General features: G+C 39.5%; 1 protein-coding gene across 3 annotated transcripts in view; it reads left to right on the forward strand.

Annotated features, from left to right (window-relative positions):
- Positions 1–13,012, forward strand: part of KDM5A (lysine demethylase 5A) — a 121,823-nt gene that overhangs the window by 76,867 nt on the left and 31,944 nt on the right. For all 3 annotated transcript variants that reach the window (XM_055281189.2, XM_063639853.1, XM_055281190.2), the window contains exons 19-24: positions 119–474; positions 5,704–5,842; positions 7,842–8,021; positions 8,943–9,104; positions 10,897–11,448; positions 11,819–11,962. In XM_055281189.2, the coding sequence (XP_055137164.1) occupies positions 119–474; positions 5,704–5,842; positions 7,842–8,021; positions 8,943–9,104; positions 10,897–11,448; positions 11,819–11,962 (1,533 nt within the window). The remainder of the gene's footprint in view (positions 1–118; positions 475–5,703; positions 5,843–7,841; positions 8,022–8,942; positions 9,105–10,896; positions 11,449–11,818; positions 11,963–13,012) is intronic.

Genomic DNA, 13,012 nt, shown 5'->3' on the forward strand with positions numbered 1-13,012 from the left:
ATGATGGTGAGATTATAAGAGTCTAGAATTGATAGTTTGCCTTGACTGTATCTATTTCATACTCTTTTGTATCTTTTAAATTTGTTTTTCTAATTTTTATTTCTTTTGACCTTTTCAGAATCTGCTAGATGATGTGGAAGAGTTTCATGAACGTGCTCAGGAGGCCATGATGGATGAAACCCCAGATTCTTCCAAACTCCAGATGTTGATAGATATGGGCTCTAGTCTCTATGTGGAACTCCCTGAATTACCACGACTGAAGCAAGAGCTACAACAGGCTCGGTGGTTGGACGAAGTAAGACTGACCTTATCAGATCCACAACAAGTCACTTTGGATGTCATGAAGAAACTGATAGACTCTGGGGTAGGGTTGGCACCCCACCATGCTGTGGAGAAAGCAATGGCTGAACTACAGGAGCTCCTTACAGTCTCTGAACGATGGGAAGAAAAGGCTAAGGTCTGCCTACAGGCAAGGTGAACACATTTTAGTGACTGTTGCCTCTTTAACAACTAAGTCAGAAGGTAGAGTGGGAAGAAGGAACTTAAAGGCTTCTTTCATTAAATGGCTTTTTTTTTTTTGCCTTTAGGATTTTAATGTATAAGTAGCATTAGTTAAGTTGTATAGGTGGGAAAGGCATTTCCTGATGATCCAGGGCCTGAAGGAAACGGGGAGATTCTCCTCTCTCCCTGCTTTGGCAGGCAGCTCCTGGAGAGGTGCAGGTCAATGGCAATGGGTACAGACAAGCTGGAGAGTTTCTTGCTGGGCAGGAATGCCCACGGGCCACAGCTTCTTCAGCCCTCAGAGCACCTCATTGTGTCTGGACCCACGAATGGGGTGGCATTGCTAGAGAGTGGGTTCTCCTGTGTCTGGCTCCAACAACTGGTTTATTGTGATGACATTAAATATTTAATTAAATGTTTTGTGCCCTCCCTGGCCAATTGCTAAGTTATCAAATAGGGCTACATGTAGACGGTTTCAAATATGTGCAAACTATTGTGCAGAGTACTTCGTTAGGTACTTCATGTTATACAAAGTAGTATTTTGTTTAGAGCCTATGCTTAGTGATATTATAGTTAGGAAGTAAGAAGTATGAAGCTCATTGTAGTACGTTATTAATGTTAACCGAAAGGTAAGGAAAAATGTTACAGGGATTCAGAGAGGGAAGATCATGGTGAGCTTGGGTGGTCAGTAGAGAAGCTTCAGAGAAAAATAAGAAGTTAGGTAGAGCCTTGAGGAATGAGTAGGATTGAAGTGGAAGAGAGGTAAGAAAAATGTCAGAAACTGAGTTTAAGGAATATTTAGGGTGTGTTCAGGTGACAGAAAGTAAGTGGGTTTCCCTGGAGTGGAGGATTTATGTCAAAAAGTATTGGGAGATGAGAATCAGGCAGGAGGAGAATGTTGAGTGGCTGTATTAGCGTCAGCACCCCGTTGGACTTAATGAGATTTAAATAAAGTGTGTATATCTGACTGTATCAGGAAATTTGGCTGATAATTAATGGTGGTGTTCTTTCTGAAAGCATTTCTCTAGCAGCTAAGATTAATATTTATATAATTTCTATTGTGAGGATGAGGAAACTGGGGTGCATGGAGAGATCACATAGTTACTGAGTGACACAACTGAAATTTAAAGCATCTTCCACTTCATTTCAATATCTCTGTGTACTTAACTACTTTGCCAGCCACTTACTTTGGATGCATTTTGGTAAGAAAATATTTAGGTGATTTAATTAGCACAGCTCTGAGAAGCCTCTGTGTACACTGGATATTTTGCTATCCAGATGCCATTCAGAATACATACTAAAATTTATTCATAGCTTTTCCTATTGGAACTATTCATATTACTCAGTGTCTTCAGATTAATGACAGTTCCAGGAGGTGGGAACATATTAAGTGGACAAAGCTAAATAACTTTGGAATGTAAAACTATGATTTTGCTATACGTGATGCAACTGGTAGTAGGCTACCAAATGAAATTTCGTTGGTAATAATAGTTAAAAACTTTGTTTTCCCAGTCTCTGATATTTAATCAGTCACCAGGTTCTGATGATTTTGTCTCCAAAATGTCTTTCATATCTCTCTTTCAAATTCATTGTCACTGACCTAGTTGTAGTCCTCTTATATTTTACGTTGATATTTGAGTTTGGTAAGTATTGATAGAGAATCTACTACATGCCAGGTGCTATTTCTAAATGCTATGTAGACAGTAGCGAACAAGACACATAAAGATCTCTGCTTTCATGGAGCTACCGTTCTAGTAGAGAGAGAGATAATAAATGAATGAATTTCAAATAATCAGTGTCATGAAAAAAGTAAAACTGGTAAAGAAGTAGAGGATTATGTGGTTGGCGGAAATAGTGGGAGTTAGACTCTTCTAACTTCTGTCAGAATTATCTTTCTGAAACACATCCTTAATCTTCTTTATCTCTTAGTATTGGTTATTAACTACTTACCATTATTTTCTTGAGATTCTTTCTTTGCCCTTGGCCTTCTCTCTACCTTTAAAATAATGGTTTTCCTCGAGATTCTGGCATAGATGCCTTTCTTTTCTCACTCTGTACAGTCTCTCTGGAAATTTCATTTAATTTCTTGGCTCTGTTTGCCTTCTTTATACTGAGTAACTCCTAAATCTTCATTTATAATATAGATTTCTTTCATAAATATCATCCACCTGTTAGATAATTCCAGGGGATGTCCCACAGATACCTGAAATTCCCTGTATCCAAAATTTGACTCATTAATGTCTTCCCATATCCTCCTCCTTTGTTTCTTTATTCTTTAAATTATACCATCTTTCACTCATTTGAACAAGTAGGTACTTTGGTAGTTAGCTTTGACTCTTCCCTTCTTTATCCTCAAACTCAGTCATGCTGATTATATTTCCCCAATGCTTCTCACTTTGATTCTTTTTTTTTTTTTTTTTTTAAGTCTGCACATGGATTTATGTTATATTCATTCTTTTTCACGCCCCCCCCCCCCCCCGCCCCGCCTTTTTTTGAGATGGAGACTTGCTTTGTTGCCCAGGCTGGGGTGTGCAAGGGTGCCATTTTGGCTCATGGAAACCTCCACTGCCCAAGGCTCAAGCAATTCTCGTTCCTCAGCCTCCCGCGTAGCTGGGATTATAGGTACATGCCACCATGGCCAACTAATTTTTTTATTTTTTGTAGAGACGGGGTTTCGCCATGTTGGCCAGGCTTGTCTTGAGCTCCTGACCTTAAGCAGTCTGCCCGCCTTGGCCTCCCAAAGTGCTGGGATTACAGGCCTGAGCCACTGTGCCCAGCTTTTTACCCTCATTCTTGAAGGACTTTTTGTGATAGGTGTAAAATTACTGGTTGACAATTATTTTGTCTTAGTACTTTGGATATATCATTCTCTCTGCTGTTTTGGAAAGAATCTTTTCACTTGGACTGCTTGTAGGATTATTCCTTCTTTTTCTGTCATTCCACTCAGCTGCTGTCGTAGCGAGCCTCGATCACAGCAGCAGAATCTGTCTTGTCTTACCCCTCCCTAATTCATTCTCTATACTGCCACTAGTACTTTGTTAAAATACAGGTGTAAATTTCACTCCCTTACTTAAATCCTCTAGTTTTCTGTTGCCCTCAGGTTGAAGTCCAAATGCCCTAACCTGATTTATAAGGCCATCTGTCATCTAGCCTCTTGCTTAATTATATATCTAGTCTTATCTTTTGCCATTCTTCCTCCTGTATTCTATGTTCCAAACATTGTGATTTTTCCTGTCAGTTCCTCAAACATCTGTGTTCTTTCTCTGCATCTTTGTGCATGTTTATTTTATTCTCCTGTGGAGCACTCTTATTTTCAGCCCATCTCCTATGGTGTATGTCTACCAACCCTACCCTGCCCCTGGCCCCAGCTTTCCTGATTAAGTCTTGTCCAGAAAGGATGAGAAAGCGTAGACATCACTTTTGGGAAGTCTTCTTTCCCTGCCAAGTCAATTAGGTTCTCTTACCATGTATTCCAATAGCACTTTTACTTTCATTTATCATTACACTTACCATAGAGCATCATAAACTCCTTATTAATAATCTTCATAAGATTAAAAAGTTTCATGAGGCTGGGCACAGTGGCTCACGCCTGTAATCCCAGCACTTTGGGAGGCTGGGGAGGGTGGATCGCTTGAGCCCAGAAGTTCGAGACCAGCTTGGCCAACATGGTAAAACCCTGTCTCTACTAAAAATACAAAAAATTAGCTGGGCAAGATGGCGCATGCCTGTAGTCGCAGCTACTCGGGAGGCTGAGGCATGAGAATCGTTTGAACCTAGGAGGCAGAGGTTATAGTGAGCTGAGATTGCACCACTGCACTTCAGCCTGGGTGACAGTGAGACTCAAAAAATAAATAAATGAAAGGTTTCGTGAGGCAAGGACTGTCATTCTTGCTCATGAGCAGTTTCCAGGACCTAGAACAGTGCCTAACACATAGTAGGATTCGTGGATGATGAAGGATTTCCGCCTCAGTAGCTTCCCATTGCTTTACCTGATGAAGTCCGTGGCTCTCAGGACTCTGCATCTTTCTTCCTGCCAAATTCCTTTTTCCTGCCCCACTCTTTTTCCACCCATCCCCTGCCTCTAACCCTCCACATTGTCCCCTAATCGCAAACTGAACTATGAATGCTTTTTAAGTGTTTCTCCATGCCTTTGTTCATTATATTCCTGGTTTCTTTAACTTCTTTAACTTTTCGTTTGGACAGAATGATACTAATTTAAGGCCTACTTCAAAGCCTTTCTCAACTCTCCTGGGCAGAATTAATCACTGCCTCGCATAACAGTGAGTTTATAGTAATTTGGTTTTAGTTCCCAGTAGAAGCATTTTTTTTTTTTTTTTTTTTTTTTTTTTTTTTTTTTTTTTTGAGACGGAGTCTCGCTCTGTCCCCCAGGTTGGAGTGCAGTGGCGCGACCTCCGCTCACTGCAAGCTCTGCCCCCTGGGTTCATGCCATTCTCCTGCCTCAGCCTTCCAAGTATCTGGGACTACAGGCGCCCACCACAGCGCCCGGCTAATTTGTTGTATATTTAGTAGAGACGAGATTTCACCATGTTAGCCAGGATGATCTTGATCTCCTGACCTCGTGATCCACCCGCCTTGGCCTCCCAAAGTGCTGGGATTACAGGCTTGAGCCACCGTGCCCGGCCGAAGCATAATTCTTATCTTGTATTGTGATTCATTGAGGGTAAGGTCTATGCTTTATTCATCTTTGTGTAACTAATGTTAATGAATGTACTTTAAGTAAATGTACACTGTCAACATTAATGGATTTCTAGTCTATTGTTTTCTATATTGCTATCAAATGTGCATCTCTGACAATTTCAGGTACTGTAGAGAAGTAGAGTAGAGACAGTCTAGTATAGTGAAAGGATCATGGATCTGACCCTCATTCTGAATCAGTATTTCAGATGTGTCCTTTATTACACTAAATGACTGGGGAAAATAACTTTTCTTTGAGTTAAAGTTTTCTTATCCACAAAAATTTATATTTTATTTTATTATAAACTTATGTTTATACATTTTCTTATCTATAAAGTTTTCTTATCTGTAAGATGGAAAAGAAAGATACTAGCTGCTTTGCCTCCCTTATAGGATTGTGGTAAGAATTCAGTGAAATCATGTAAATGAAGGTTCTCTAAACATTCTGAAATGTTATTTAAATGTTGATTTCTCATGCATCCTACTCTGTTTTTATTGTTCTTTTAGACCACGGCACAGTGTGGCAAGTTTAGAAAGCGTTGTGAATGAAGCCAAGAACATTCCAGCCTTTCTACCCAATGTGTTGTCCTTGAAAGAAGCCTTACAAAAGGCTCGAGAATGGACAGCTAAAGTGGAAGCTATTCAGGTAAGAAGGCTTTTGGATTATCCCACCTATCGGGTAATGCCTGTTTCATGGATTAATCTTTTAAACTGTTAATTCTTTAGAATAGAAAAATCATAATACAAACGATCCCTAACTTAGATCGATTTGTGATTTTTTGACTTTATGATGGTGCGAAAGTGATATGCGTTGAGTAGAAACTGTGTTTCGAATTTTGAATTTTGAACTTGTGCCAGGCTAGCAATATGTGGTATGACACTGTCTCACAATGCTGGGCAGCAGCATTGAGCCACAGCTCCCAGTCAGTCATGCCGATGTAGGTGTTCTGAACACCTTTAAGGTAGGCTAGGCCAAGCTGTGTTTCATATGTTAATTTTATTAAATGCATTTTCAAATTACGATATTTTCAACTTACGACGGGGACATAACCCCTCCGTAAGTTGAGGAGCATCTATAAAATAATTCTAGTAAAGTTCACTTACCCTTTCGTCTGATTTTATAATTTAGAATTATTACCTACTTAAATATTACTTGTTTTTATTGACTCCTTGCTGTGAAAGATGATGGAATTAGTTATTTAACTCTTTAGCAGTAGGGAATTTGTTACTTACTGTATTCTTCAAATTTTTTTCCATGTGTATAAATTACTTTTAAAATTAGAGGCAGAAAAAGAAAATGAAATTAACATTTACTGAGCACCACAGTACTTTTGCTACTATTCTAGGTGTTTGGGAGCAGGCATGTAAGGGAAGGGTATAAAAATAGGACTTACAGTATAAAATAGTGTATAAAAGTAGAGTCTTCCAAATGCATATTTTCTAGTTGGAGAGACGTATTTTACACATCTGTAATTTAAAACAGAATGAAGTAAGTGCTAGATAGAGATAAAAGTGTACTTGAATCATAAAAACTGTTAAGCAGCACTTACAGTGTTAAGTATATAAATACTCTTAATTATAGAACTGTACTCAAAAAGAAAACCAACTTCCACTATACTGCTGCCCCCAAAAGGAACGTATTCTGGGTGTCAAGTTCTTTTTTTTTTTTTTTTTTTTTCTTTTTTTTTGAGACAGTCTCCCTCTGTCGCTCAGGCTGGAGTGGTGTGATCTTGGCTCACTGCAACCTCTGCCTCCTGAGTTCAAGCAATTCTCCTGCCTCAGCTTCCCAAGTAGCTGGGACTACAGGCACATGCTAGCACGCCTAGCTAATTTTTGTATTTTTAGTAGAGCCGGAGTTTCACCATGTTGGCCAGGCTGGTCTTGCACTCCTCACCTCAGGTGATCCGCCTGCCTTGGCCTTCCAAAGTGCTGGGATTACAGGCGTGAGCCACCACGCCTGGCCTGCGTGTCTTCTCTTTTACTTTCTTTTCTGTTGAGTTTTTCTCGGACCTGCTTAGCTGCCACTGTTTCTTTTCTGTTTTTTTGAATTATTTCTATTTTTATCTGGACAGCTTCTATGTTTGATGTGTCTTTGACCTGGCTCAGGCAGTAGTTGTTGTCTTCGAATGTCTGAGAATCTTTAATTGGCTGTTTTATTTAGAATTGAAGGACTAAGTCAATAAGTATAGGCAACTATCATGTGTTTCCTCTGTAATTTCAAAGGGCTATCTCTCTACCAGGTGGGGTTTCACCATGTTGGCCAGGCTGGTCTCGAGCTCCTGACAGCTGCCTGCCTCAGCCTCCCAAAGTGCTGAGATTACAGATGTGAGCCACCATGCCTGGCCTGCTAACTGTGTTTATATATGTCTGTGCTTTAGATTGTCCTTTGAACTGGTTGTTATATCTACTGGTACTCTCATTAATTAAGAAATAAAATCATTGATGACATGTTCATTAAAAAAATAATTTACACAAACTTTAAAAAAGAGGACGTGGGAAGTTATATTAATTCAAGAGATGGAATTACATTCAAAGAATAATATTTAATAAAAGAACTAACACTAAACTTCGTAAGGTCTTTCACCAGTATATTGCCAAACCCCGTAAGAGAACTCAAATTGTGAGAATCTACTTTGGTTTTTCAGAGTGGCAGCAATTACGCTTATTTGGAGCAGCTTGAGAGCTTGTCTGCGAAAGGACGCCCTATCCCTGTGCGGCTTGAAGCACTGCCGCAAGTGGAATCACAGGTAGCAGCAGCACGAGCATGGAGAGAACGGACTGGGCGTACCTTTCTTAAGAAGAATTCTAGCCATACGTTGTTACAGGTACTTGAACTTCAGCACTCTCATAAGCAGCTGATAATTTAAGTAGTAATAGTATTGGTGAGGGTTATTTTCAGTTTATCTGATTACCATTATACAAGTGATTCTTACTAGGTAATACCAGATGTTGACTTGAAATCTAGAACCTTGGGCAGATTCATTTCCAGTTAATCTTGTGCTGTCCCTAGAAAAAGCAGTCAGCCTTGGCTTGTTATTGGACTCTAGTCATTGAAATCGTTTTTTTTTGTGTGTTTTTGAGACAGGGTCTTGCCCTGTCGCCCAGACTGGAGTGCAGTGGTGCAGTCTCGGCCCACTGCAGCTGTCGCCTCCTGGGCTCAAGTGATCCTTTCACCTCATCCTCCCAAGTGTCTGGGACTACAGGCATGCTCCACCATGCCTGGCTAATTTTTTGTATTTTTGGTGGAGATGGGGTTTCGTCATGTTGCCTGGGCTGGTCTTGAACTCCTTTGAGCTCAAGTGATCCGCCTGCCTCAGTCTCCCAAAGTGCTGGGATTACAGGTGTGAGCCACTACTTCCAGCCTATCATTGAAAGATCTTATTTCTCCGAAGCACAAATTTGTATACTCATTGTCCCTTTCATCTTGAGCAGTTGAACATAGCAGTTAAGAGCAAAGGCTTTGGAATAAGATCCTTTCAGCTTTGAAAGTGGACTCCTTAATTGCTAACCCTGTGTCCTTGGGCAAGTTATTTCCTTTCTGAGCCTCAGTTTTTCTTGTTTATAAAATGTAGATACTAATACCTACTATGTAGGGTTGTTGTGAGGAATGAATCAGATCATGTGTATAAAGTCCTTAAGAAAGTGGCTGGGACATGGTTGAACGGTCAACAAATGGTTCCTTTATTATTTTTACTTTTAAGATTTTTTAAAAACCGGAGTTTATAATGGTGGTTTTATTTTTGTAGGTGCTGAGCCCCCGGACTGACATTGGTGTATATGGGAGTGGCAAAAATAGGAGGAAAAAAGTAAAAGAACTAATAGAAAAAGAAAAAGAAAAGGATCTGGACCTGGAGCCTCTGAGTGATCTGGAGGAAGGATTAGAGGAAACCAGAGATACAGCCATGGTGGTAAGAAATTACCTAGCCTCTTGAGTTTGCTTGGTGAATACAAAACTCTGTAAAGATATTAGCAGACTCACAGTTTTTGTGTTTTTAACTTGTTATTTTCATATACTTTGGCTTTATGACTATACATATTTCACATTAAAAGTGAATATTTATAATCAAGATATGCAAAAAGTTTAGTATTCTGCTCTTTTCCCAAAATTGTCTGTTCCATACCTCTGTTCTTTACTGTTTTAATAGTTGTCTACTGTTCCATCAAGTTGTCCATAGTTTGCTCAGTACAGTAAGTCCTCACTTAATTTTATCAATAGCTTCTTGCACTGCAACTTTAAGCGAAGCAATGTATAATGAACCCACTTTTACTACAGACTGATATAAACAAGAGTTAAGTTCCTACAGCATATTTCTGGTCACAAAAACATCATCAGACTTTTAAAATAAAGACTCCAAACACTTCTGATATTAAACACTGAGAAAATTTGAGCTAAACATACATTTAAGAAAGAGTAATAAAAACGAGATAATTATCCAGTTTTTGGTAAATTAGTGAGTGACCGGCATTGGCCAGGAATCGATTTTTTTCTCATCAGTATTATAATGAAACTACGCTGAACATAAAGATGTTATTTGAGGACCTGCTGTAGTTTTCTAATTTTGAGCATTTTGCCTGTTACTAAGTTTCTTATTGTAAGTAATAAAATGAACTTCTCTGTATAACCTTTTCCTTCTTTTAAATTTCCTAGACTTGACTCTTAGGAATGTAATTACTGGGTTAGAATTTAATATAAGCATTTTATGACTCTTATTACTATTGTGTTTTTCAAAGGAATTATACCAGGCTACAGATTTCCATCTCTTAATGAGTGTTCAAATATTTGTAGTTGATGAGAATTATGCTTTTTTGGAGGATAGGAGGAATGTGTTAAGATTACTAGGAGCCTGAGGAAATGGAAAATAAATACGAATCTGGATAATAAAAGTAGGGAATTGCATGTGATAAAGCTCTTTCTGCCTACAAATGATTCTGTTTTGAAGCCGATGAAAATGATCTCTGATTAGAGAGCCTGCCTAACAAGTCAATCTTGCTAGACAAGTAGGACTGGAAATTATTTCAAAATTGTTTCAAAGCTGCCAGTAGTTTAACAAGAAAATGCACTGACAGTATTGATAATTAAATTTGTTTGCCTTTATTTACTTTGTTAAAATGAGTTTCATAAAACTCTGTTGTTACAATTGATCATCAAGTTTTGTAATTCTACTTAAACATGAAGAGGCCTTCTAGAGAGAAATAAATTAATTTGTGTAGGACCTTGCCCCAGGGAATGAATTACGAGGGGATGGGAAACTAATGCTTCATTGAGTGTTTACCTTGTGCAAGGTACCAGGTTAGGCACTTTCATGTTATCTTATTTAATCTATGAAACAGCAAAATACGGTTGGTAGTATTCTCATTTTTCAGAAAATGGAGGTTCTGAAACTTGTGCCCCATATTAACAGTCTAAAAGTACAAGAGCCAGGCTTTGTACCCAGGTTGCTTGATTTCAAGCCATGCCATCTTTGTACTGCACCCTACAGAAGAGGCCAAAGTACTGTACTGATGTACATGATCAAATATGATAGCACTTTGCCCATTTCACAGATGAGGAATGTTTGCATGGAAACTGCCAGGGGCCCCACATTTTAGGAAACTGTTTATAACTGATAACTTGGGAGAAAGATCCCACAGCCTTGAGGATTTGGTATTTTGGGGGTATATTGCAGTGACTCTTTTCAATTAAATGTTTGTCTTGTACAGGTGGCAGTTTTCAAAGAACGGGAGCAAAAAGAGATTGAAGCCATGCATTCTCTCAGAGCAGCCAACCTAGCCAAGATGACAATGGTGGACCGCATAGAAGAAGTAAAATTTTGCATTTGCCGCAAGACAGCCAGTGGGTTTATGCTACAGTGTGAGCTCTGCAAAGACTGGTTCCATAACAGCTGTGTTCCTCTTCCTAAATCAAGTTCCCAAAAAAAAGGATCCAGCTGGCAAGCTAAAGAAGTAAAATTCCTTTGCCCTCTTTGTATGCGGTCTCGAAGGCCCAGGCTAGAGACTATTCTGTCACTCCTGGTATCCCTTCAGAAGTTGCCCGTGCGGTTGCCTGAAGGAGAGGCCCTACAGTGTTTGACAGAACGTGCTATGAGTTGGCAAGATAGAGCACGGCAGGCTCTAGCCACAGATGAACTATCCTCTGCCCTGGCCAAACTATCTGTGTTGAGCCAGCGTATGGTGGAACAGGCAGCTCGAGAAAAAACTGAAAAGATCATCAGTGCAGAACTCCAAAAAGCAGCTGCCAATCCAGACTTACAGGCAAGTTTAGGATTTACATTCTTTTTCTATTTCATGGGATATGTCAGTGTATAAATAGTAAATTGAGTCTGTCTTACCATTACCAATTGATTAGGAAAATAACAGTAACTTGTCAGCAATTATCCATTGCATTCTCCTTCAACATACACTATAGCACTTTTTTTGGATATGTACTTAGTGAAATATTCCTGGGAATATCATTCAGGTGGACTTTGGCATCATAATCAAATGATTTGATTTGTACTAACTGTTGAAGAACTCTGTCAGCCACTTTGCTTATTCATTACATTTTGGTGATCTTAAGCACACATTAATTACCCTGTTTGTTTAGCATGTCTTGCTGTTCATCTTGGAATTCTTTGTTGTTTAGGGACACTTACCTAGTTTCCAGCAGTCTGCTTTTAACCGGATGGTGAGCAGTGTGTCATCTTCTCCTCGACAAACAATGGACTATGATGACGAAGAAACAGACTCTGATGAAGACATTCGAGAGACATATGGCTACGACATGAAGGTAGTTACGTGGACAAGCTGTGTGGGTACATACCTGATCATTGGGTTTGTTTAAAAAAAGAAAAAAAAGCTGTTTGAACAGTGATGTTTGAGGCCTGAAAGTGAAAGAGAAAACTAGTCATTTATCTGTTCTGAGTTTTTAGTCATAGCATTTTTTCAAAACTCGAAACACTACAGGTTGCTGAAACAATTTTTTTTTTTTTTTTTTTTCGAGGTGGAGTCTCGCTGTGTCACCCAGGCTGGAATGCAATGGCGCAATCTCTGTTCAGTGCAACCTCTGCCTTCTGGGTTCAAGCAATTCTTGTGCCTCAGCCTCCCAAGTTGCTGGGATTACAGGTGCATGCCACCATGCCTGGCTAATTTTGGTATTTTTAGTAGAGATGGGGTTTCGTCATGTTGGCCAGGCTGGTCTTGAACTCCTGACCTGAAGTGACCCGCCTGCCTTGGCCTCCCAAAGTGCTGGGATAACAGGCCTGAGTCACCACGCCAGGCCTGAAACAATTTTTAAAAAATAGAATTAAAAAATCTGTATTTGTTTTCCTCATCTTATAATCCCTTATGGCTTAGAGGAACTAGAAAAACAATGCGTTAAGTTATATAAAGCTTTCATGGCCAATTTCAGTTTTTCAGATTTTTTTCTTTGAGTTGTTAAAGTCTGTATACAGTTGAGTTTTAAGAATTCCATTCTAGGCTTGGTGTGGTGGCTCATGCCTGTAAACCTAACAATTTAGGGGAGACTGAGGTGGGAGGATCACTTGAGCCCAGGAGTTTGAGACCAGCCTGTGCAACATATCGAGACCCCCATCTCTACAAAAAATACAAAAATTAGTTGGGTGTGGTAGCATGCACCTGTAGTCCCAGCTACTTGGGAGGCTGAAGTGGGAGGATTGCTTTGAGCCTAGGAGGTCGAGGCTGCAGTGAGCCATGATTGCACCACTGCCCTCCAGCCTGGGCAGCACAAGACCTTGTCTCAAAAAAAAAACAAAAAAAAACAAAAAACACTTCCATTGCAAGAGTCTTTTGTTCTGCTTTCTTGTCTGGATGGTGCTAG

This window comes from Symphalangus syndactylus, chromosome 5 (assembly GCF_028878055.3).
Source record: "Symphalangus syndactylus isolate Jambi chromosome 5, NHGRI_mSymSyn1-v2.1_pri, whole genome shotgun sequence".
Taxonomy (NCBI): domain Eukaryota; kingdom Metazoa; phylum Chordata; class Mammalia; order Primates; family Hylobatidae; genus Symphalangus; species Symphalangus syndactylus.